Source organism: Panthera onca, chromosome D4 (assembly GCF_046562875.1).
Source record: "Panthera onca isolate mPanOnc1 chromosome D4, mPanOnc1 haplotype 2, whole genome shotgun sequence".
Taxonomy (NCBI): domain Eukaryota; kingdom Metazoa; phylum Chordata; class Mammalia; order Carnivora; family Felidae; genus Panthera; species Panthera onca.
In genome coordinates this window covers 89,160,263-89,185,001 of record NC_138351.1, presented here as the reverse complement: position 1 = coordinate 89,185,001, position 24,739 = coordinate 89,160,263, and the positions used below count along the sequence as shown (strand labels likewise).

At 58.9% G+C, this 24,739-nt stretch overlaps 1 protein-coding gene across 2 annotated transcripts in view; it reads right to left on the bottom strand.

The window, feature by feature from the left end:
• The window catches only part of ASS1 (argininosuccinate synthase 1), a 52,895-nt gene that overhangs the window by 18,549 nt on the left and 9,607 nt on the right, over positions 1 to 24,739 (bottom strand). For both annotated transcript variants that reach the window (XM_078436358.2, XM_081790961.1), the window contains exons 5-12: positions 21,547 to 21,735; positions 16,220 to 16,276; positions 12,967 to 13,041; positions 9,793 to 9,863; positions 9,217 to 9,247; positions 3,926 to 4,016; positions 974 to 1,058; positions 373 to 437 (exon numbers count right to left, since the gene is read on the bottom strand). In XM_078436358.2, coding sequence (XP_078292484.1) covers positions 373 to 437; positions 974 to 1,058; positions 3,926 to 4,016; positions 9,217 to 9,247; positions 9,793 to 9,863; positions 12,967 to 13,041; positions 16,220 to 16,276; positions 21,547 to 21,735 — 664 coding nt within the window. The remainder of the gene's footprint in view (positions 1 to 372; positions 438 to 973; positions 1,059 to 3,925; positions 4,017 to 9,216; positions 9,248 to 9,792; positions 9,864 to 12,966; positions 13,042 to 16,219; positions 16,277 to 21,546; positions 21,736 to 24,739) is intronic.

Here is a 24,739-nt window from a genome sequence, read left to right as displayed (position 1 = left end):
TCCTGCCCTGCTGGGCTGGCGGCCTCCTCAAAGAAGCCTTAATGACTGTGAAATCGGCCTGCATGGTCTGCCTCCAGACCTGGCCGACCCACCCAGGGCACAGGGGAGCCCGGCTTCCAGGCCCGTCCCTGGCCTTCCCTCGCCTCTGAGCCCCTCCTGGACCCCCAGCTTCCTCCTCACTCTTGGGACAGTGCCTCTCATGATGCCCTTGGGAGTCAGGGACACACGGCCCGCTATCCCCGCTTCACAGGGGAGAAACGGTCTGGTGGGGGGAAGGAACCTGCCCCGACGTCCCGATGGGATGGCGATCTGGGGGGCTTCTGGAGTCTCTGGGAGCTGAGACGTGCCCCCGAGGGCGGAGAGCAGACTCACCTCGGGACTTCATCCCGATGAAGCGGTTCTCCACGATGTCGATGCGGCCCACGCCGTGCTTGCCCCTGTGGGGAGAGCGGGTTCTTGAAAACCAGATGCCGCCCCGCCGCGAGGATGCGAGTCGGAGGCCGCCCTCTTGGCTGGGCTCTCAGCTGTGGGGCGCCAGAGCCACAGAGTCACATGGGGGGGTGCCCGGCACCATCACAGGATCCAAGACTCAAAGGACATCTGAGCCAAGTCACCTGCTTCAACCGCCCATTGCACAGGTGGGAAAACTGAGACCCCGAGGGTGGAAAGGATCGCCTGGGTCACGCAGTTGAGTTTGCCACTTGTTACCTCTGTCCTGAGGCCTTGCATGGCACCAGCCCTACCCCCTGCTCATCTTTCCTTCTGTCCCGGTCTCGGGTCGGACGGAGGGCTCAGAAGCTCAAACCAGGAGACCCCCTGCCTACGGGCCGTGCCAAAGGCCACCGGCAGGACCCAGGCGCATCCCCCTTGGCCCCGAAGCCCCAGGCCGTGACCATCAGCCACAATGGCCTGTGCCAGGGCTTGCCCGAGATGGTGGTCTCCCAGGAGGCCGGGAAAGGCTGCGGGCACTCACGCGACTTCATTCAGGTACATGAAGAGCTCCAGGGACGTGCGGTGGGTGGTGCCGTCTTTGACGTTGGTCACCTTCACGGGGACCCCTAGGGCAGGAGGAGAGGGCGGTGGGCCTGCGGGCCCGGAGCTCGGAGGAGCCTGTGCCTGGCACCCCGCCCTCTCCCTCCACCCGCAACGCCTTAAATGGATGTGACAGATATGGACTCCAAATGACTCCTTGAAAAGCCCTGTGCAGGTTGGGGCCTGCTGGAGGGAGAGAAGGGGCGAGAACGCCCCCCAGAATGAAAGGGAAAATGCAATAAAAACGCGCCCCCCACCCTTCCCATTCTCTCTGTCCCTTTTGCATTTAGGGGCTGTGAAATTGGAACCAGCCCTGAACTAATTGAATTTCACGCTCCACCATTGTCTTACGCCCGGGCACCTTCTGTCCCACCAGCTACCCAGGCCGCCTGGCCGAGATGCGGAGGGGCTCGGGCTCGTGTATGCACATGCGCGCACACACACACACACACACACACACACTCACAGCCCCCTGCCACGTCCGTCAGGTGGACCCCCCGGACCCCGCACCCCAGACCTCCAGAGCCACAGCCATCCAATTGCCGGGGTAAAGGGGTGCCCGCTCCAGCAGGCGAGGTGTCGGGAGGTGTCCGTGAATTCTGAGAAGTCGGGGCTGGGGTGGCAGGAGGGCAGGAGGGAGGTGGCCGCTGCTCGGGGAGGGGAGGGCAGGGCCGAGTCAAGGGGGGCAGTGGGTGGGTTCAGGGTTGACTTTGAATAGCAAGGGGGCACTTTTCTGGAGCGGTGTGAAATGAGCAATGAATGTATCAGGGGGCTAACAAGAGAGCTGTAACAGTGACAAAGAAAAGCTGTTCAAAGTTGGCGGATAATCCCCCACCCATCTGCCCAGCTCATTACCATGTAGCCAGCGACCGGGGGCCAATCAGCCTCTATAGCGGCTTTCCAGTCTTTATTAGCCGGGCGCCGCTTGGAGGGGCTTCCCTCAAGGCGCTGTCACCTCGCCATTCTTCACCCCCATTTCCAGGGGTTTTATAACTTGGTTGTAAATTGCTATTAAATGTAAGTCTGCCCAATAATGAACCTTAAGCCCCTCTCGCCACTGCCCGCCTCTCCCCTCTCCCTTTCTCTCCCTCCCGGTCCTATTATGGCCTTCGCAGGGGCCTTGGATGGGGGCCTGCCCCAGAGAGGAGCTAACATTGTCGATGCTGCTGCCGGAGAAAGCCTCTTAGCCTTTAAAATAGTTAATAATTAGATTAAAACTTCAAATAAATTAACTAGAGAGTGAATGGGAGTAGTCGGGGACGGCTCCTCCCGTCTGTTTTTTTGTTGTTTTTTTTTTCCAGACGGTTCCCCAAATCATTAAAATGGATCACGTTTCTTCTCCAGCTCAGCCCTTGGGGCTGCCCTATTTCTGGAAGAAAGGCTGCCAGAGCCTTGTGTCCGGGACCCCGCTGCCGCCTGCCCGCCCGCCTCCCACCCTCTCCCAGGCTCCCTGGCGGAACCTGCCGGAGGTGTTGCCTGGGTCCCCTCCTGCCACCTTCTTCAAGATGGTGCCCGGAGATGCCCCATGCCTGCGGACCAGACCTGGGTCAGACAGAATGGGCACTTAGGGCTTCAGCTACCTGCGGGGGCATCAGACCACGGGCCCTTTGGTTCCCAAGTGGCATGAAATTCAAGCGTTTGAATGGATGCGGGGGGGGGGGGCAATGAAGACGCCCGCTGGCTTGGCCAGGTTCCTGGGAAAGGCCAGGAGAGGCGGATGATCCGCGTACTAACAGCCTCTATTTCCCACCGTCTCGCTCCACACATCATACTCAGCACCTACGAACATCATTTCCATGGCCTGTTTTATAGGAAAGTGAGCCCGAGGCCCAGAGGGGTGAAGTTGGCTGTCAAGGTCACACCAGCACGAGTGAGGCACAGATCTGAACCCCCACCTCCCCTTCCCCATCCTAGGTCTCTGAGGTGCCCTGGGAGGGACCATGTCCCTCTCCCTCTGCTCTGTTCTAGCCCAGGGAGTGGCCTTGTGGATGGACTGTCCAGCCTCCTTGTCCAGACTCAGGATGCCCCCCCCCCCCACCTTGCTGGATGCTCTAGCTCCTGCCTAGCACCACCTCCAGGAAGCCTCCCCGATTTCTACAGCTGCTTGGGCAGGTCCTCTCCTTGGGTGCCCTGAGCCCTCACTCTGAGCCTGGTCCCACCCTTCTCATTACCAGGCTCACCTTGCCTTCCCATCTGTCCTCTGCGGCAAGAGGTATGCCTGGTGCCAGGCTCGAGACTGGGCACTCAGGCCGGGCCAGCAAACATGTCTTGCTGCTAGCAGTGAAGTTAGGGAGATCAGGACACCCACCCACGGCCAAAGCGAACAAGAGTGGTGGCAGCTTTGAGTCTGGGGTAGGGGGTGTGGACAGCGTCGAGCCTAGGACTAGCTGAGGCTTTAGCTGTGGGGTCAGAGGGGCCCCCCGAGGCTGGCTCTCTAAGACCCGCCATTTACTGAGCACCTCCTTGGTGCCGGAACCCGGTAGCAGACACGTCCCTTTCAGACCTCATTCCATGCCATGAAAATGCCAGGCGGCAGATGCTTTTATCACCAGTTTACAGAAGGGGACACTGAGGCCCAGGATAGCTGAATGACTGTCCCAAGTCCCAAAGCAGCTGGCAAATGACTGCCTGGGGACTGGAATGCTGTCACGTCAGAGCTGGTGCCCGTGAGCCCATGTGATGGGCCACTGAGGGTGCTTTTCTCTTAAGCCTGGGGGGCTTCCGTGGACCATGCCATCTGGGGAAGCGGGGGTTGGGAAACCTGAATTCTGGCTTCCGGGAACACAGGAGGGATGGAGATGGCTCGTGCCCAGGCCTGGGCACAGGGGAAAGGAGCCAGGACCCCAGGGCCCCAAGAGCCCACCTCCTCACGTCCCAACAGGCGGGCACCTACCTTTCTTGAACTCGATCTCAAGGATGTCAGGGCTGTTGGGGGCTTTGGCGGGGTCCTGGGTCTTTGTGTAGAGGCCTGGAGGCGCTTGGTTCTGATAAAAGACAGAAAGAGGTTGGAGGCCGGGGTGCCCAGAGCCAAGCTGTGCCCTGCCAGTCCCTGCACCCCACCTCCCGCAGACATCTGCACCCCTTCTCCGGAACTGGGGGGCTACGGCCCTTGCCACCGCCTGGCACGGACCCATGGTCCTCCCAGCCCCCCAGCCTGGAGCTGGCCTCCCCCCTGCACCCCCCCACTTGCCAGGGGCCTGGGAAACAAAGGGCTCAAGAAATGACAATTTTTCCCCTCAACTTGATCTCATCTTTTTCTTCGACGCCCCCACAGCTGGAGGTAGAATAGAAAAGAATAGCAGCAGAGGAACAAGTCAGGCAAGAAAAGTGTGACTTTGGAGGAGCGAGGCGGGCGGGCGGGTGGCAGCGGGCTTCCCGGGAGCGGGCGCTTGCTCTCGCAGGCGCCGGGAATTGGGGTTTATTCTGCACTGACCGCAAAGCTAATGACTACGCGTGACCCCAGCAGGTGCTCCAGCAGGCCGAGCCGTCCCCGGGGTCCCCGAGGTTAATACTCACAGGGAGAAAAGAGAAGAGTAAAGCAAAAACCCATTTGAAAGCACATCAACCTTTATGTATATTTTTCCTTGGGCGTGTTGGAAAATGGGCCTCTCGTCTTGATCCAGCGGCAGAGGGACCGTTGACTGCCTGGGGCTCCCGAGGCCCTGGCTACCCGCCCCCCCCCCCCCCCCACAGACTCTCCGCCGGCCCAGGATCCTTGCCACTGAGGGGAGGGGGGCCTGCCTCTCAGCTTGACTGCTCTAGTCTCTCCTGTGGGCACCCCGGACCTAGCAGTTTCCACCTGGGACACCCTGGGACACATAGTTCCTTAAATCTTTGCTTTCAGAACCCTGTAGACATTCACGGGTCTCTTTCCACCTGCAGTTTCTTTCAGGTTCCCAGCGGCCCCCTTTGGTAAGGTCAAGTGCTATCATCCTATCTATAGATGAAGAAATAGAGGCTGGGGGGGGGGGCGGGGGGCGGACCATGGCTGCAACTAGGTTCTGTGCAAGCCTGAACCCTGCCCGGGACAGGGAACCCCGAGACTGGCCACAGATACGAGCTGGGTTTTAGACTGGTGGGAAATACCCTCAGCCAGGGGTCAGGATCTCCGGCCTGGGGCCGTGGGAGGGGGAGGGCCTGTTTCCCTCACCTGCAAAATGGGGAAACGATCCCTGCCCTTGACCATCTTCCACCATAAGCACACAGGATGGTTTTTGTAATTTTTACTGGGCGTGCACATCACCCAAGAAAATGGCAGGGAGGTTGGGTGCAAATTGTGACCTGCCCTGCAGGGGTGGGGTATGGCAGCTGGAACAGGCCCCCGGTGGCGTCTGCCTCCAGGAAGAGCCTGTCCAGGAGAGGTGGGCCGGCAGAGGTGCCTTGGGCCCCCTCGCCTGTGGTCACTTTGCTTCTTGGCTGTATGCCCGAGTGACCAGCCATCCTGGCTCCTGCCCGCCTAGGCACCCCTCAGTCCTGGGCAAGGGGGATGCTTGGGCTTCTATCTCCACCTCTGAGCTCACTCAGGGGTCTGCGGTGGACCCCTCACCTCCAGATTGCTGCACGACCTGGGCCCCGCTGTATCCTTTCATCCGTTTCCATCTGTAGGGTGGGAATAAGCCTCCAGAGCTGACCTCAAAGACAGACTCAGGGCAGAAGAGGGTCCTTCAGGACCTGATGCCTCCATGGCAGAGATGGAAAACCAAGGCCAAAGAAGTGGCTTGACCCAATCATATTGCCTGTCCCGCCCCCCTCCCCCAGTGTAGACTCTAGACTCCCTGTTCAGTGCTCTTCCCATCACCCCCTGCTGTTCCCCAGCTGGTTTCGAAACCAAAGGGCTGAGAAACAGCGGGAGGGATTGGGCCCGAGACAGCCACCATCGTGCACGGTGGGGACAGGCTTCGCGTGGTTTCAGAGAAATGCCCAGCTCCCCAGGCACCGCTGGGTCCCCAGGCACCGCTGGGTCCTGCCGACCACCGCATTCCTTGGATACAGGCAGGCCCGATGACAAACCGTCCTTGGCCAAAAGGCAAAGTGGAGAGCAGGGCTTGGACCTCTGCGTGTCCCCCCTGACTCCGCAGCCCCTTTCCCCACAGCCCAGGATGAACTCCAAGCGGGGTGCCAGCGCTGAGGGTCCCCGGTCCCGCACCCACGGCTCCTTCCTCCCGCACCCCCCCCCCCCCCCCCCAGCGCTGCCTGACCTCCAGCCGCGCTTCTCTGCGAAGCTGGGAACGGAGGACGAGATGGCCTGTACTTGGGAGGACAGAGGAGGCGGGCAGAGCCGCACGGCCAGCGACCCACACTCTGCCGTGGACGTCGGATGCAGCTGTCCTGCCGGTTTCCGACACCCTGACAGCACCGATTAAATAAAATAACTGAATAGAAATCAAGTGACATTTGCTTTGCATTCCGAGGTGGCCGGGCGCCTGCCTTCTTTTTTACTCTCCCTCCTAAAAGCCCAGTTCGAATGACAAATAGTTTGTTGCCGAGTATCAATACCATCTATTTATCCCTCCCAGCGGGAGGGCTCACTTCCAATGTCATCTGGGGGGGGGGTGCGGGGGGGGGGGGAGGGAAGAGAGTGAAGAAAAAAAAAGAGAGAGAGTGGGGGGTGGGGTGGGGGGAGAGGCCGAAAGAAAGCATGAAACAGGGCCGAGAAGGAGAAATTGGAAGCAAATGGCCCATGAACTAAACCATGATGTAGAGGCATGGTCGATGCTGAAAATGGTTTATTCATCCATCAGATATGGCGGGCCGGCGACTGAATGAACTCTTTCACTGTGTGCCGTATGAAGTTAAAGCAAGTAAATTTCTATCTTTCTTCGCATTAGCTGCCTCATTGCCCTTCAATCAGCCCTCACGGAGGCAGAAAATGGCTCCGCCATCTGCCTTCAGACCCTCCCTTCGGCAGGTCTTGGGGCTTTTTTTGGAGAGGGGGAGGGGGCCCCCGTTCCCTTAAGCTGTCTCCCCATCTCCTCCCAAGGGGGCCAGGGCTGCCGGTGAGGCGGGGGGGGGGGGGGGTGCTGGTGGAGGCTGGCACCATGCACAGGGCATCTAGAGATGCAAGCGGGGGGGGTCCTGGGGTTTAGGCTGGGGGAGCCCCCCCACCCCTGCCACCAAGCTGGGCAGGCCCCGGAGAGCCGGACCGTGGGGTCCTCAGCCTTACCCCACACTGCCCAGCGGGAACGATGTTTCCTCTCACTCATACCCAGCCCAGCCTTCCCTGCCCGATGAGAGGGGTCCCGCGAGGATCTTGGCCCCTTTATCCCCCAAAGAATCTTTGTGTAAGGAGGGCGGGGGGGGGGGGGGGCGGGGAGCCCGGCGCTAAGATCGAGGTGTCGTCGCCCTGCGCTAGGGACAGGCCAAGAGCCGCAGAAGGGAAGGGCTGGCTGGGGCTTCCCACTGTGTGCGTGAGGAATCAAAGGCTCAGAGAGGTTGGGTCACTTGCCCGAGGCGGCACAGCACCAAGGGGCAGAGCCAGGATTCAGAGCCCGGTTTCTTAGCTCCGGGCCTGAGGCCCCAGCCTTCCCAACTTGAGCGGGTGGCAGAATTCCTACAAAGACACTCTTTGGCCCTTACGCATCCATCCACCGCCCTCGTTAGACAGGAGGCCTGAGGGGGAGGGTCTGCCCAGGGTCACACAGCCATCTGCACCCCCAGCACTGCCCAAGGGGCACTTTCCCCTCTGGCCTTGGCTCTGCTCCCCGCGCCCCCCCAGCCGCCCCTTGGTGGGTGAGAGTGCCACAGGATGTTTGGAAAGGGGTCGGGGTCACAGCCTGCCTCTGCGCAGCTCTGCCTCTGCCAGGCTCAGCCTCCCCCGCCCCCCTTGGCGCTGACTGACTGGCTAATTAGGGGTGGCTGGCCTGAGTGTCATGGGGTCAGCAGAGCATGAACTGGAAAAACCTGTGGCCAGCAGGCAGCAGCCCCGTGGGGCCATCAGCCCCCAGGGGGCAAGGGTGCAGGCTCTCTTGAGTGACACATTGGGCAGAGCCGAGTGTGGGTGGGGGCGGGCATTGGGGGAACCACGGAGGCAGGAGGGCCAGCTCCTGAGATGGGGTGCCCTAGGAAGGCGGTGGGGTGGGGGGAGCCACTTAACTTTGGGCCTTGGTTTCTCCCTTTCCTCTCCCGTAAGATGAGGACTGGCTTATGGCTAGGAGCCAAGGAAAGGAACCCAAGAAGAAGCTAAACCCGGGCCTGGCCCCCGAAATGGTCACTGGGAGGCTGTTACAATATCACCCACATTGCCGGAGAGGCCTGGTCCCTCCGGGGGGGCCCCCCCAGGACTCCCGGCAGGGGCTCCAGCTCTCCGACCCTCACCGGCACCACCAGGGCACCCCCCTCCCCAGCTGGCCTTCTTGGATCCCCCAGACCCCGCTGCCCAAGCACCCCCACCCCACACAGCACACTTCTTCCCTAACGTCAGCCACCCAGCAGCTCACCCCACCCCCAAACCAGCCGCCCTGGTGTGGGGCTGGGCCAGGGAATGGAGACACATTCCCTCAGGGACAAAGAGATTTTTCTCTTTTCCCAGGATAGATTTCGTCCGGGTCCCCCCCCCGCCCCTCACCAACCCCCCCCCCCGCCCCAGCCCCCATCTCCCACGGTGGCAGGGGGAGATACAAAGGGAAACCCCCCAGGGAGAGAAATCCTAAACTTCAAACAGGGCTGAGGCCCAGCCTGGCCAGCCTGGGAGGCTGGGGACCCGGGATCAGGGCGGCCTGCCTCGGGCTGCCGTGGAAGCAGAAAACGCAGACAAATGGGTCCTGAGGCTCTAATCTGTACCACCCCCCACCCCACTGCAGCACTAGCGGCCTGAGAGCTGGTGGGCACAGCCTGGGCCCTCCTACAAGTGTCTCATCTGCCTAATTGCTTCTTTATTGTCTTACAATCACACACTCTCTCCATGCTGTCCTGAAATATTTCCTTCCCCTATTCATCTCGGGCGGCAATTAGAAAAAGAGAGCCAGGGAGTGGGGGGGGGGGGGGTGTCTCAAAACGCAGCAGCATGGAGTGGGGAGGCGGCGAGGGGAGGTGGGGGGTGGTGGGGAGGATCTGGACGCAGGCAGGGCTCGGCCCCAGGCCCACACCCGGCCCCCGTGAAATTTCAAATTAGGCTACAATCACATCAGACAGCATCGGGCCCGGAGCAGGCAGCCCGTTCACAGGAAACGGGGTGGGGGGGATTACCTTGGGGTTCTCCAGGATTCCAGCCTCGTAGCTGCAGGGGGAGAGGGAAGACAGGGGATCAGCTGGGGAGGGGCAGGGAGACGCCCCCCACCCCCACCATGCCCGACACAAGTCTGCCCTGCCTTTCTTTCTCTGCCAAAGCAACCGCTGCCAGCCCCGCCTGGAACATTCTGAGCCCACCATAGTTGGCTGTGGGAACTGCAGGTTGTAGGAAAGACCCTGGGACATTTCCCTCAATCTTCTGGGGGGGGGCACGGCCCCAGGGCTTCCCATCTTCGGGGGGGGGGGCGCTTCACACATGCTGTTCTCTCTGCTTGAAACACTGCGTGCACCTCGGCCGGTCCAGTCCGTTCTCATCCTTGAAGTTTGAATGTCAAATGTCACTTCCTCCGAGAAGCCTTCCGGATACCCCAGCGGAGGCCAGGTGCCTATCATCTATCTACCCCCCAGAGGGCCGTGCAATGAGCTACAAGTGGGTCGGTCCACGCATGCGGTCACCGTGACATCTGCCCTGAGCAGGCAGGTGCTCCCTGACACGGGGCGGGGCAGTGGACAGGCGGGGGACGTCTTCCTTACCTGATGTGCATAAGGTTCTCGTCCATGCTCCACGGGTTCTTGGGGGTGACCGGGATGGGGATTCCGTGTTGCTGCAGGTAAGAAGTGACACGGGGGGTGGGAGTGAGGCAGCGTGAAGGAGGCCTGAGGGGCAGGCCCGGCTGCCTTGGTTTTCTTTCCAGGCTGCAGACACACTGGTCACCACGCAGTCAAGGCCAGGGCCCCGCTCTAGTGTTCCTCCCCTCCTCCAGGCTGCACGGAGAGTGAGGGCCCTGTGGCTGGACCCGCACGTGCAGAAACCGCAGGATGGTGTCTGCGACGTCGTGGAGTGGAGACTGACCTTGGAGGTTCCTTCCAGAAGATTCTGAGCATTAGAATGGGTCCCCGACCCTCTGAGCGGGGGGGGGGGGGGCTGGAAGGGTCCAAACTTCCACCGCGGAAGCCATCTGTGCCCCAAGCAAAGGGCTTCTAGCCCACGACACTTGTTTACGATACGGGCCTGGCACTTTCTGGGAGGCACCCCTCTCCCCCTGCCTGGCGCAACGGCCACACCCATCACTCTGCAACCCTGCAAAGAACAGCCTGGGCCGATCCGCACCCTCTCCATCCTCCTCTCTTGGTTCCAATCGTGTTTTGCTTCCCAAATGGTTCCATCCGTCGTGCAAGGAGAAAACTCATCCCACCCGAGACCCTGGGTCTGAAAGGCTGTTGGCGATCTCACTGTGAAGGCCCTTTCCGAATAAGGAGGAGGCTGACCCCCTTAGCTACCCCACGCTGCCCTGGGTGGATACTCGGCCGGAATCTAACGCACACACGCTTACTGGGCAGAGGCAGCTGAGGGGCCCAGCCAGGCCCCTTTAAGGCAGTGACACCTGACGCTTTGCCTCCAAGCCCCCTTTCGGCACCGTGCCCTCTGTGGTCCTAGACCTAGCCAGCCTCAGCCCCGTAGCCCCCACCAGCACCACTCTGCCTCTCCTGGTCGGGCCACCCTGAGCCACACTTATTCCCACGACTGTAAGATTCCAGCCTCCTCCAGGGAGCCCCTGGGTTTCCTTCAGCCCCACCTTAAAATTTCAAGGTAAATGAAGCTAAAAGCCCTCTAAGCCGTTTTTCTCAAGCTTTACCAGGGGAACGTTTCTGTAAGTCCGTATCTACTCGAGAATTTGTGGGCAAACAGAACACCCCATTTAGAGGGCTGCTCAGCGTTGGGGGGCCGCCTGTCTCCCCGCCAGGTTGCCAAGAGTCAAATGCACGTGCTGGCCTTAGGCTCCCTCCAGGTAGAGTGGGCCAGCTGTGGGGACCGGGACCCTGTGCAGGCGCTGGCGTCCCGGGCTGGGGGCGGAGAAAGCCAGCAGATGGGTTCCCTGCAGCCCGTTTGGGGGGATGGTTTGCAAACACTTTTGCCTTCTTTCCCACTGGGGCTCCTTGGTCGTGGTCGGAGCAAGGAGACGAGAGAGGGAAGGCAGGATGGGCAGCCCCTCCAAAGAGATTTTTGTCTCCCCTCCCCTCTCTGTCCTGAGGCTCCCCCCCCCAACCCCGCCGGCAAAGAAATTCTCACTGCAACTGAGACAAAAAAAACCCTCGTCAACATGTATGCAGCAACCGCCCTGCTTTGTAGCCCCCCCTGGCTTGTCCGCTGGCTTTTTAAAAGAAACTAATTAGGGTGACAATGCTGAGGACGGGTGATTCTGAGTGTTTTCCCCCTTGGACGATGGCTTGGGGGGGCTGGATGGAAAATGCAGGCAACACATGTTTGCGGGTCTCCGACCCCACCTTTTGGCCTTGGTAACTTACGGGTCTTGAAAGCAGGGGTTTTCAAAGCCCCATTGATTTTTCGTCTCAGCTGAATCAGCTGCCTGGCTCTGAATTTTGGACAAAGCCTGGTTGCTGTTCAGTGATTCTGGTCATTTCCTGGGTGCAGAAACACGGCCTCCCTCCCAGAATGTGCTCAGACTCCCTGGAGCTCAATGCAGATACTGCCCGCCCGTCGTCGAGGGGCGGGGGGAGGAGAACCCAAGGCCTGGGGCCCCAGACTCGCCTGTTCCTCACCCCCCTCCCCGCCATGCTCTCCTGTCCTAAGGTTATTGGGGACAGAAGCTCAGTGAAGTGACTTCTCCCCCAAAATCTGGGAAGGAAATTCATCTTTGCTGGGAAAACCAGGAGCCGCTTTTGTGTGGGGCTTAACGGAAACGAAGGGCCACACGTGGGGTCGCCCTGGCCCTCTCTTGAACCAGGACGGCAGTCGTGAGAATGTAGTTCGGGGTGGGGGTTCCAATTCATTATTCTTAAAGATGAAACGTGTTCCATATTCAGGATCAAGGAGACGAAGGGCTTGGGGGGGGGCGGCGGGGGAGGCCCTGTCAACCGGGTTCTCTTAATAGCTCTGCTATTTGACAATTTGTTTGGCAACATATGGGCTTCCTCTTGTAAACTCCCCTCTTAATAATGAAACAACAGATGGTACAGGAGATCTTTCCTCCAAGCCCTCCAGGTCTTAATGGGATGCTGGCGGCAGGGGCAGGGCCGCGTCCCCGCCGGGTCCCCTACCACGCGGCACCTTGGCTGCGGTGAGGGCTCACAGCCAGCCCTGGTGACTGCTATTTAAAACCTGAGCAATTTGCTGGCGTGTGCAACGAGTCGCTTTTCCCCCCCGTCTGATTGATTGAGGCTGTTTGTCAAGAGCTGCCATTGAGTCGCTAAAAAGAAAGGTGCCCTGGGGAGCGGCTAAGGATCTTGATGCAAAACTTCTAATATGTTTTATTGCAACTTGTACTTCAAAAGGGCTGGCTCGACACCAGCCTTTGTCTGCCACTGCCCCTCAGCGTGCCTACCTGTTCCCTGCAAAGCGCCGGGGACCATTAGCAGCCAGGTAACGGAGGGCCAAAGAACACCTCACTCACACCTCCCATGGAGGGGGAGGCACGGGGTGCCTGTCACCCTCTGACCTGGCGGACTGGAGACTCTCCGTGGAGATGCCCAGCCCAGGTAGTGACCACAGCGCCCGCCGTGGGGCTGGCCCAGGGGACAGGTGCCACGGGGGGGGGAGGCAGCTGGGACAGAGATTCGGTACCCCCCCCCCCCCCCCCCCAGGATAAGGATCAGCCTTAGCCTTGTATTGCTGGTCCAGCCCCTTGGAAGGGATATGCCCGGAGGGCCAGGGCTGGGGGTGATGGGGCGGGGGGGACTCAGCCATACCTTCGCATACTCCATCAAGTCATTGCGGCCCTGGAACCGGTTGTAGAACTCAGGCATCCGCCAGGGAGCGATGACCTGGGCATGGGGACAAGGAGTCAGATGTGGGAGAGCCCAGATGCTGGCTTCTTCTGGCCCTGGGGCCACAGAGCTGGCCTCTCTGTTAAGGGGCCCAAGACTCCAACGGTCACCTGGGTGGGGAGTCCCCCACTGCATCCCCCCCGGAGAGAATACAGTCCGTGTGGGGTGGCCAGTGGTACCCCATTAGGCACGGGATGGACAGGACCTGCTACACTGGAGGGGGGGGGCGTGCTTTGTAGAGGCCCAAGCTCCACGGCAGGATGGCCCTGTGGCCCCCAGAAGGGTTCTCTGGCTTTCCAGGCATCCGTCTCTCTGAGACTTGAGGGTTTGAACCAGACAGGCCTCAGGTTTCCTACGAGGACCCCCGGTCAGAGGGCTAGCAACCCCCGACCCCTGCCCGGGGTGGGGGTGGGGGGCGGTCCACACCACTGCAGAAGCCCTGCAGGGCTCAGAGACAACGCATGGTGCTCTCAACCCATTTCTCTTGTTCTCCTGCCTTCTGCATGCCGGAGTTGCGCTGGGTGGGGAAGGGAGAGGAGTCACAGCCTGACGGAGGGGACTGAGCTCATTTCACGGGGGGCCCCATCAGCCTGGGGGTGTAAGGGTCAGGTCCTCAAGAAGAGCCCCCACCCAGCCCTGGAGCCAGCCAGGCCCCTGCCTCTGATGGCAAGCTGCCCCTGGCACAGGCTCAGCCATGGGGGGCACCCTCTGGTCTCATCTCATCTCAGCTTTGGCCCCTGCCCTCAGCCCCATCCCAGCCCCTCGGCTCGGCCTCTGCAGACAGAGATCCAGAAACCAGACACCTTGCCCTCCTCCCCCAAGCTGCTGTGGTAACCCAGGGAGGAGGGGTCAAGAGAAAGCCCCCATGGCCACCGGCCTGCGACAAGCTAGCAAGCAGCCACTGCTGAGGGCTTCTTAGCTGCCCAGTGTTTGGGGACCATTAGAGCTTCCCTCCAGGTCACTCCCACCCAGCAAGCAGCTGCTGGCTGGTTAAAGGGACAGAGAAAGATGTTCTACTTTACAAAAGGGACACCTGGGTGGCTCAGCCGGTTACGTGTCCGACTTCGCCTCAGGTCATGATCTTGCGACTCGTGAGTTCGAGCCTCACGTCAGGTTCCGTGCTGGCAGCTCGGAGCCTGGAGCCTGCTTTGGATTCTGTGTGTGTGTGTCTCTCTGCCCCTCCCCCACTCACGTTCTCTCTATCAAAAGTAAACATTAAAAAAAATTTTTTTTTAAATAAACAAATAAGGAAACCTCTTAGGGCTCCTTCAGTGCTCAGGAGGAGACACGTCTTCTGCAGCTTTAGCCTGAAGGGACCTCGAAGGAGCTCAGACCTAGGCCTGTCCTGTCCAGTCCGGCAGCCAGGAGCCACGTGTGGCCACCGAGACCCGAAATGTGGCCGGTCCCAACTGGGATGTGCTGCCACCGCAAAGCACAAGGAGCTTGAAGACTCAGAACTCTCATGAGTAATGTGTTCACATCGATGGCAGGTTAAATGACACCACTGGGGTACACAGGGTTCAGGACATACATGCAGTACATATTATTACAATGAGGCCACCCGTCGCTTTTTATTTTGTGTTTTTTTATCGGTTTGTTTTGATGCGGCTGCTAGAAAAACGTAAATTACCCATAGGGCTCCCATTGATGGCACATTACAGCTCTGTGGCCCAGCCTTGTCTACTCATTGTATGCCTGGAGCCTGGCCCAGGGTCTGATCTGAGTAAATACAGAAGGAAGGAAGGAAGGAAGGAAGGAAGGAAGGAAGGAAGGAAGGAGAGGGAGGGAGGGAAGGGAGGGAGGGAGGGAGGGAGGAAGGAAGGAGGGAGAGAGAGAGGGAGGGAGGGAGGGAAGGAAGGAAGGAAGGAAGGAAGGAAGGAAGGAAGGAAGGAGAGAGAGGGAGGGAAGGGAGAAAGGAAGGAAGGAAGGAAGGAAGGAAGGAAGGAAGGAAGGAGAGAGAGAAGGAAGGAAGGAAGGAAGGAAGGAAGGAAGGAAGGAAGGAAAGAAGGCGGGAGAGAGAGAGGGAAGGAAGGAAGGAAGGAAGGGAAGGAGGAAAGAAGGAAGGAAGAGAAGGAGGAAAGAAGGAAGGAAGGAAGGAAGGAAGGAAGGAAGGAAGGGAAGGAGGAAAGGAGGATGGAAGGAAGGGAAGGAGGAAAGGAGGAAGGAAGGAAGGAAGGAAGGAGAGAGAGGGAGGGAAGGGAGAAAGGAAGAAAGGAAGGAAGGAAGGGAGGAAGGAAGGAAGGCAGACGGGAGAGAGAGAAGGAAGGGGGGAAGGAAGGAAGGAAGGAAGGAAGGAAGGAAGGAAGGAAGGCAGGTGGGAGAGAGAGAGGGAAGGAAGGGAGGAAGGAAGGAAGGAAGGAAGGAAGGAAGGAAGGAAGGGAAGGAGGAAAGAAGGAAGGAAGAGAAGGAGGAAAGAAGGAAGGAAGGAAGGAAGGAAGGAGAGGGAGGCAGGGAAGGAAGGGAGAAAGGGAGGGAGGGAGGAAGGAAGGAAGGGAAGGAGGAAGAAAGGAAGGAATGAAGGGAAGAAGGAAGGAAGGAAGGGAGAGAGGGAGGGAGGAAGGGAACAGATAAGATAGATGGACACAGGCCCAGGCCCCAGGCCAGGCTGGTGGGGGGACAGAGGCAGCGGTGGCCGACACTCAGTCCTGATGTGTGCTCTCATGCCTGGGCGACAGGCCACGGGCAGGGGCGGTTGATTTCCCAGATCCTGGTGATTTCCACCCAGGAAAGGATCCAGGATGCAGGGGGTCAGGGCTCAGGCAGCCGGAGCAGAGCCAGGGCCTTAGCTGGGTGGCCCCGACCTTGGGTGTGCTATGAGCTCCTAGAAACAGGCCAACATTGTCCCAGAACCATTCCAGCCTGGAACCGAGAAGCCGGACCCGGGAGCACCAAGGACACTGGCCAAAGGGCGGCTATGTCTTTCTGTCCAGTGCTCTGACCTACCCAGGCCCCTGGGCAGCGCCTTCCAGGAGGACTAATGGTCAGAGAGGGTGCCGTGGCCTCTCAGCTGGCGTGAGCACAGCGTCTCTCCCGAGCAAGAAGGGAACCACCCACCTGGAGACTCAGGGGCACTCTGTCCCTGTCCGTGGGACCTCCCAGAACTCCACACCCTGCCCTCCCCCGCCGGTGACATTAGCCCCCAGCACCCACCTTCGGGGGAGGAACAACATCTTACCTTAATCTGAGGGGCCAGTGAATAGCAGGTGAGCTCAAACCGGACCTGGTCATTTCCCTGAAACACGGAACGGGGGGGATCACCGGGAGCCACAGGACAGGGGCTGGGGGCAGGGACGGCACCGTGTGACGGCCGACAACCTGCCTGAGGGCTGCTCAGGGCAGGCCCACCTCCAACCCCGAGATCTTCTGAGGTGGGGACTGTTATGAGCCTCCTTCCTGGAGAGGAAGCCCCGGCCCCTGCCCTTTAGGTGGAGTCAAGATTAGAATCCAGGACTCTGAGTACACAGCCGAGCGGTGTGGGTGTGGGGCGTGTGGCCCGACGGGGGTACACCTGTCTGGGAACACGGTAGGGCGAGCACACTTCAGGGGGCGCACACATGTGTGAGGCAGGGGGTCTAGCCCCGCCGAGATCCCCGTCCTCCTCTAGGGAGCCCCCAGCTGTCCACACCTCAGCCTTCTTCCCCCCACCTGGCCCCATCTAACCCCCACCCAGAGATCCAGCCCAGGGCTGGGGCTCCGTGGTCCTTTGACGACTCATATCCATCCAGTTGGGAATCGTGTCTCCTCTCTGAGCCTCAGTTTCCCCATCTATAAATTGCCGGGGGGGGGGGGGCAGGGAATGGGTGCAACCAGGTGACCCCTGAGGGCTCTTTGCTCCTCGGTTCCTCTCTGAACGGACAGGGAACTGAGGTCCAAAGAGAAGGAACTAGTTCAAGGGCACTGAGCCCACCTCCCTGGGAGGGTTGCCCTGCCTCTCCGCGCCTGCGTAAAATAAAGACTCATCTGACACCCCAGGGCGCTGACGACGGGGAGGAGGAAGAGAAGGCCGCAGACACAATGGTTGCCAGCGTCCTGCCTGCTTCCCGTCAGCTCGGCGCCCAGAGGGGAACTTAAGCTGTGGAAATAACAGAGGGGCCTTTCGCCTACTGTGAAAACTGCACGGGCCCAGCCAGGCAGCGGCGGGAATAACATGTTATTTTCCAGAATGTTGTCAGGCAGCGTGGAAATACAGGCTGCAGCCCCTCTCTGCGGAGCCAGGAGCCGAGGGGCCGAGGCCGTCCCTCTCTGATGCCTCCCAGGCCCATCCGGCTCCCCGCCCGCCAGCCAAGCCCCGTAGTGAGCACCTACTATGTGCTCGCGGCCACAGGGGAAAGCCGCCTGGGGCCAGGGGGATAGTTAACCCAGCTTTGCTGACAAGGCTCAGAGAAGTGATGCCACTTGCCCAGGGCCGTGCAGCCGACAGACAACGTTTCTGTCCCAACAGCTCACAGGCCAGCGACGGGTCCGAGCTCCGGACTTAAACCCGTTGAATCCTTACAGCCGAGATAGGTTCCGGTATCGCCCCTGCCTGACAGATGGGGAAACCGAGGCACAGGTGGCACGCCTGCCCAAGGACCCGTGGCGGGCACAGCTCCCGGGGCAAAGGCAGGCGATGAAGAAGCAGGCTCGGTTCAGATCTGCGAAGCCCACGAAGCCCACGGTATTGCGTCTCCTGGTGATTCCCACCCCCCACCCCCCACCGTGGCTTCACGTTTCCCCAGTACAATGGCCACTTGTGCCTCCTCGGACAGGCACACCCGGGCTGGTGTCTGCCTGTCCAGACCCACATGGGGACACCCATCTGTTCCACAGTCGGAGACCCTCGCAGAAGCCAGACGGGCCCCCTTGCTTCAAACTCTGTCCCAGGTTAAGACTCCAGTTGGTCTAAGTCCTTCCTCCCCCTGGAACCCCAGGACCCTCGGCACCAGGGCGGCCCCGAGGGCGGGAGGGGGGGGGTGTAGCCGTGTGTGTCCACGCGCTGATACACGTGCAGGTGTGCGTAAGTGTGGGTGCAGCGCCCACGGGGCCCGGAGGGGCTGGGGGAGGGGGGCCCGCCCATCTGTTCCTCGGCTAACCATACAGATGGCGCCATTTACAGACCTGCTCCCCGTACCCCTGCCTGGGTCTGGCTCATATTTCCAGGCCCTTCTTCCAAAACTGGGGGGGTGAGGGGGGTGCCGGAAGGGCCACCCCAGCTTCTGTGCAGCTCTCTCCTAGCGAGGGATCAGGGCAGGGCGTGGAGGGGGGACCCCCAGCTCCAGCTCAGTACCAGGTGCCACCTGGCTGCCTCCCTCCCGCCTCCAGGCCTTCGCAAGGGCTGTTCCGGCCTGGGATGCCCTTCCCCGCGGCATCCCTGGCTAACTCTTGCTCCCGCCCTGTTCCAGCCCCTGCTGGGTTAGGGCTCCTAAGTCCCGAGCGCCTCCTGTACCAGCGTCCCCGTGCGTGGAGGAGGGCCCGTGCTGGATCAGTATTCGGGGAGTGAATGGACACACGCGGGAAGGTGACATCTATCCGGGAGGCTGGAACGAGTTTCCTCCATCCGTGACTCAGGAGCCAACAGCTGGGAGAGGCCAGCGGCTGGGTGTTCCAAATGGCCACAGCCTCAGGACTGGCCACGCTGGGATCTCCCCCACATCTGCAGGGGGGCGGGGGGTGGGGCCGCAGTCTGCTTATACCCCAGCTCTCTCTTCACCGTGAACCCCTGCAGAAAACTCCGCCGAGCGCCCTTCTGGCACCTCTCTTTGGGGTGGCCGGCCACACCCCACGGGGCCCAGGTGCCTCCATCTGGGGCCACAAGCCTCCCTCGCTTGCCCGCAGAGCCCACCTCCTGATCGCTGGTGCCCACTGCAGGCCGCCGGCCCCTGTCCCCGCTCCTTCCTGCCTCAAAAACTTGGCATTTCTCTGGACGCGGCCCCAAGCCTTCCTGGCTCTCTCTACTCACACCTCTCGGGGCTAGGAAATTGTCTTCAGAGACTTTGGGGGCTTCCTCAGGTTCTGCAGATAAGGGGAAACTAAGGCACAGGAGTATGCCTCGCCCATCAACCCCCAGAAGGGACAGCAGACCCGGGGTAGCACGGCACACACCTTCTCACCCGAAGGCCTCAAATCCAAGCCTCTGGTGTCCTCTTGTGGCCAAACGGAGGGGTGCGCACGGCTGCAGGTGGCTGCTCGCCGCCTTGTGGGGTTAGTTGCCCCGGGAGGGGGGGGGGGTGTCAGGGAGGGTCTCTCCCTGGACCCTCGAGTCTCCCACACCAGGGCCAGACCCACCATTCACTCCGCCAGCCCTGAACGCCACCCATCCTCAGTCCTGGGGGGATCTTCTCCAGGCAGGAGCCCTTCCAGAATCCTGATCTGGTCTCAGCTTAAATGCCTCGTAGAACGGGGAGCTCACTGCTCAGCTCAGCTCATCCGGGGCGGATGACACGGCTCCAAAACTTCTTTATTCCGCATGGACATGTGTTCTCACTGACCTTCCTCTACCTGTAGGAGCCCCCAGTACAGCTCTGAGAGCCGCACGACCCGAACCTCCGGGTTCTCGTGCACTCTGTCCTACCGCCCTCAAGGCGGGAGGGGACGCGCACATCCCCGTGCAAACAGCCCAGCTCTGTCACCCTGCTCACCGTGTGCTCACGACTAGGCTCTAGGGTCACAGGTCTGCGCGAGAGACCCTAGTCCCCTTCCTCCGTAGAAGGAACTCCCACCATTTCAGTCCAGAACCATCCCCAACACACCAGTGGGGGACTCGCTGGCCACCCCCCACCCAGCCTGGAGCCCTCCCGTGACTCCTGGTGTAGTGCTCTCAGAAGTCAACCCCTCAGCATGGCCGCGGCCCGGCCCCGAGCCTGCTGCCTCCCACAGCGACAGTTCTGGCTAGATGCCCCCAGACGGGCTGTTGTTCGGGGCTCCGTGCCCCCAAGCCTTGGCACAGGCGGATCCCTCTGCCGGGCACACTCTTCCCGTACCCCATTACTTACTCACCCACACTCCTCCTGCAGGGCCATGCTCTGGAGATCAGCCTCCCTCCCTTGCCTGTTGCCCCCACGGCCGAGAGGCCCCACCCCTACAGCCACCTTATCGTGTCTGTCTGTCTGTCTGTCCACTCTCCTCTCCCTTGCTAGGACACACAGGCTCCCTGAGGGCGGGAGGAGCCCCAGAAGTTCAATACTGTTGCCAGACCCGGCTTGTGTCCAACCCTTTCCACAGGCCCCCGTATAAGCTTGCTGACCTCGTGCCCAAGCGCCTGAACGAACGCATCAGCTCTCGAAGACCGGAACCAGGGCCACTCTGGCTTGCAAGGCCACCCTCAAGTCATGTCTGCTCTGTCATAATCTAGGCTACAAGTGTCCCTGTGTCACAGCGAGCCAGAGTCTGCTTCCCCTCCCACTGCCCCGACCAGCCTGGGCAGGGGCGGGGCCTGGGTCAGGTTAGCATGAGCGCGGGAAAGGTAGTGAGCTCCCTGTCGCGGGGAGGGGCAGGGTCTGCTGACTGTGGGGTTGTCAGGGAGCCAAGCCCTGTACCGGGGGGGGCTACTGGCTTGGCGTCCAGTGACGTTGAGAGCCCGTGACCACACAGCCTTGCTGACACCATCGCCCAAGACTTGTCTGCCTTGCAATCTTGTGTCTTGAGCACGGCCACCTGTGGGACAGCGTGCAGAGGGCTCTCCTGCCTTGTCCCCCACCGGGCCCCCTCCCTCAGTCTACACTGGCCACGCAGGGGCCGGAAGGCGGGGTTGTGTCACGGGTTGACTGGTGTCCCCCACAAGAGCCAGGTTGAAGCCCCAGCTCTCAGTACCCGAGAACGTGACCTTATTCGGAAACAGGTCTTTGTAGAAGTGATGGGGTTAGGATGGGATCAGAAGGGTGGGCCCTAATCTGATAGGACTGGTGTGGTATAAAAGGGAGGAATTTGGACACAGAGCGAGCCATGCCCGAAGGCAGATGAGGGCCCCATAGAAACCTGGAGAGGCCTGGATGGACGCCTTCCTCGCCACGCCCCCACCGGGGGAGCCCGGCCCTGCCCGCACCTCGGCCCTGGAATCGTGATACGACACACTTCTATGGCTGGAGCCACCAGGCCTGTGGCACTGTGGGGCGGCGGTCCTGGCCAACGAAGACCCACAGGGGCCACCCAGGTGGGATCCACCCCGCTTTGCTAATGCGGGGTTTCCAGCCCTTTCCACTGCACTGCATGGTGACCTGTGCTCTGTGACCCGGGCCAGGGGTGATTGCCCTGAGCCGCAGGGTCAAGTCCGCCAAACTGCTCCCCCCGTAGACAGAAGACACACACGGACCCGCGGCACCCAGCTGCCTACGCCCTGGTACCCGCTCCTGCGAATACCATTCGTCCTGCTCAGACTGGACAGGCAGTGTGGACAGTGAGCGTGTCCGCTGCTCGCCTGCCTCTCCTGGGGGCGAAGCCTGCAACCACCCTGGTTTCCCGAGTCCCCTTTGCAGGTTCCCCCGCCTCTGCCCAGCCCTCCCCAGCACCGTCCAGCCATTGGCTCACCTTTCCTGTGGCGCCGTGAGACACATACTTGGCTCCCTCCCGCTGGGCGATCTCCACTTGTTTCCGGGCAATGCAGGGCCTGGCGAGGGAGGTGCCCAGGAGGTAGCGGTCCTCGTACAGCGCGCTCGACTGGATGGCCGGCCAGATGAACTCCTCCACAAACTCCTTGCTGACGTCCTCGATGAACACCTACAGGGAGAGGAGCCCATGGAGTGAGGCTCGGCAAGGAGAGGGCCCAGCCAGACGACAGAGCCCTGTGTCTACGGCAGACTCTACTAATGGATCCTGGCCAGATGCAGGATCTGTAGCAGACATCATTAATCAACCCTAGCACACAGTACTCTTACTCCCTTCCTGCACTCATGGCAGACATTGCTAATCAATCCTGATAGGCCATCTAGCTGAAACCGTATGCGGACTTTAAGTCCCTCCCAGCCCAACCTTCTGGGCCTGAGATGAAACTTGTTGTCACCTAAGATCTAAAGCAGTAGATAGGAGATAGTAATCCACAGATGCTCTCAACTAGGGATGATTTTGCCCGCCAGGAGCAGTGACAATAGCTGGAGATATTTTTGGTTTTCACACCAGTGGGTTGGGGGAGAGGGTTTCTGATATCTCATGGGCAAAGGCCAGGGATGCTGGTAGACATCCCAGAAACCTCAGGGCAGCCAGCTCCGTCCCAAGAGTGCCAAGGTTGAGAGGCCCCGATCTAAAGGAACGGTTCTCAGAGCATAGACCTCTGGACACCCTCAGGACCCTTTCAAGGAGACTGAGTGAGTGAAAAGATTTTTTTTTTAATTTGAGAGAGAGAGAGAGAGAGAGAGAGAGAGCATGCATGAGTTGGGGTGAGGGGGCAGAAGGAGAGAGAGAGAATCCTAAACAGGTGTTCTCCCAACTTGGGGCTTGATCCCATGGCCCTGGATCATGACCGGAGCTGAAATCAAGAGTTAGACGTTCAACTGACTGAGCCACCCAGCGCCCTGGAAAGATTTTTTATGATGATGCTAAGCTGTCATTTGCCTTTTTCACTAGGGTTGACGTTCACCCTGGCACCTCAGCACAAATCAAGGCAGAGACACCACCACTGTGTTCCTAACGTCTTGTTTCCACCGCGATGATTTCACTTAAGAACGGTCTCAAAGCTGCAGCAATGATTACTTCCGTTGAATCTCAAGCACAAAAGGTGAAATGCACATGAAGTCCTTCTGGTGCCTTCCAAAGCGAGTTACAAGCTGAAGTAGCCATTTTTTTTTTCATGAAACATCGCTTTTACTTGAAAGCATGACAGACAAAACATGGTCTTTCAGACTGGAGTGTTTGACATTTTCACAAAAATAAAGTGACCTTGTTGTCACTTCAGGGAACACTTGAGTATTTGTTACTAATGAGAAAACTCAGGTTTTCCAGTAAAAGTTAGAATTATGGACAACGTCCATCTGACAGCTTCCTAATATTTCCGTGGGTAGTGGTGAGATTGACAAATGCGATGTTTTGATATCTTATGATGAAATGTACCAACATTTGGAAGATCTGCATAACTCAATGAAATAATGGCTTTCACATGATCAGTGGACGCATGATGTGACACAATCTTGCACAGACAAAAAAATCCATCGAAAGTGCAAGATGGACAGGGTTTTTAAAAATGTATTTGTATTTTATTTATTTATTTGAGAGGGAGGGAGAGAGCGAGCGAGAGAGCACGCAAGCCAGAGTGAGGGGCAGAGGGAGAAGAAGAGAGAGAATCTTAAGCAGACTCCATGCACAGTGAGAAGACCCATGCGGGGCTCGATCCCATGACGCTGGGATCAGATGCTCAACTGACTGGACCACCAAGGCACTCCTGCACCAATGGATTCTGATGCATGAAAGACTCATTGCTACAGGGTCAAGTTCCCCATCACACTAATCTTTAAGAAACCACCCCTTGCTGGGTTTAGGTGCAGTATCAGAAAATATCCCCAACTCTCTGAAAAGGCTATTAAAATATTCCTCTCTCCAACACCCAAAACACAAATAATCCAGTGAAGAAATGGGCAAAAGACATGAACAGACACTTCTCCAAAGAAGACATCCAGGTGGCCGACCGACACATGAAAAAATACTCAACATCACTCATCCTCAGGGAAATACAAATCAAAACCACACTGAGATACCCCCTCACACCGGTCAGAATGGCCAACATGAATAACTCAGGCAACAACAGATGTTGGCGAGGATGCGGAGAAAGAGGGTCTCTTTCGCATTGTTGGTGGCAATGCAAGCTGGGGCAGCCACTCTGGAAAACAGTATGGAGGTTGCTCAAAAAACTAAAAAGAGAACTGCCCTACGACCCAGCAATGGCACTACTAGGCGTTTCTCCATGGGGATACAGGTGTGCTGTTTCGAAGGGACGCGTGCACCCCCATGTTTATAGCAGCACTATCGACAATAGCCAAAGTACGGAAAGAGCTCAAATGTCCATCCGTGGATGAATGGATAAAGAAGATGTGGTCTATATAGACAATGGAGTACTACGCGGCAATCAAAAAGAATGAAGTCTTGCCATTTACAACTACGTGGATGGAACTGGAGCGTATTATGCTAAGTGAAATTAGCCAGCAAAAGACAAATGTCATATGACTTCACTCATATGAGGCCTTTAAGAGACAAAACAGTTGAACATAAGGGAAGGGAAGCAAAAATAATATAAAAACAGGGAGGGGAACAAAACAGAAGAGACTCCTAAATATGGAGAACAAACTGAGGGTGACTGGAAGGGGGTGTGGGAGGGGGGATGGGCTAAATGGGTCAAGGGCACTAAGGAATCTACTCCTGAAATCATTGTTGCACTATATGCTAACTAATTTGGACGTACATTTTAAAAAATAAAAAATAAAATAAAATAAAATATTCCTCTCTCTTCCAGGGCTACATTCCTGAGGCCGTATTTTCTTCACAGTGTCAACCAAAACAACACATCGCAAGATGAATGGAGACACAGCTTCAAGAATCCACCTGTCTTCTGCTAAACCAGACATGAAAGAGATTTATAAAAATGCAACATACACAATGCTGCTTTTACCAAACATTTTTGTTTTGGAAATAGTTATTTTTCTGAGGTAAAAACGTCACTGATGTTAACATAGGATGTGTTTAATATTGGTCTTTTAAAGTGGGTTACTGGGGCGCCTGGGTGGCGCAGTCGGTTGAG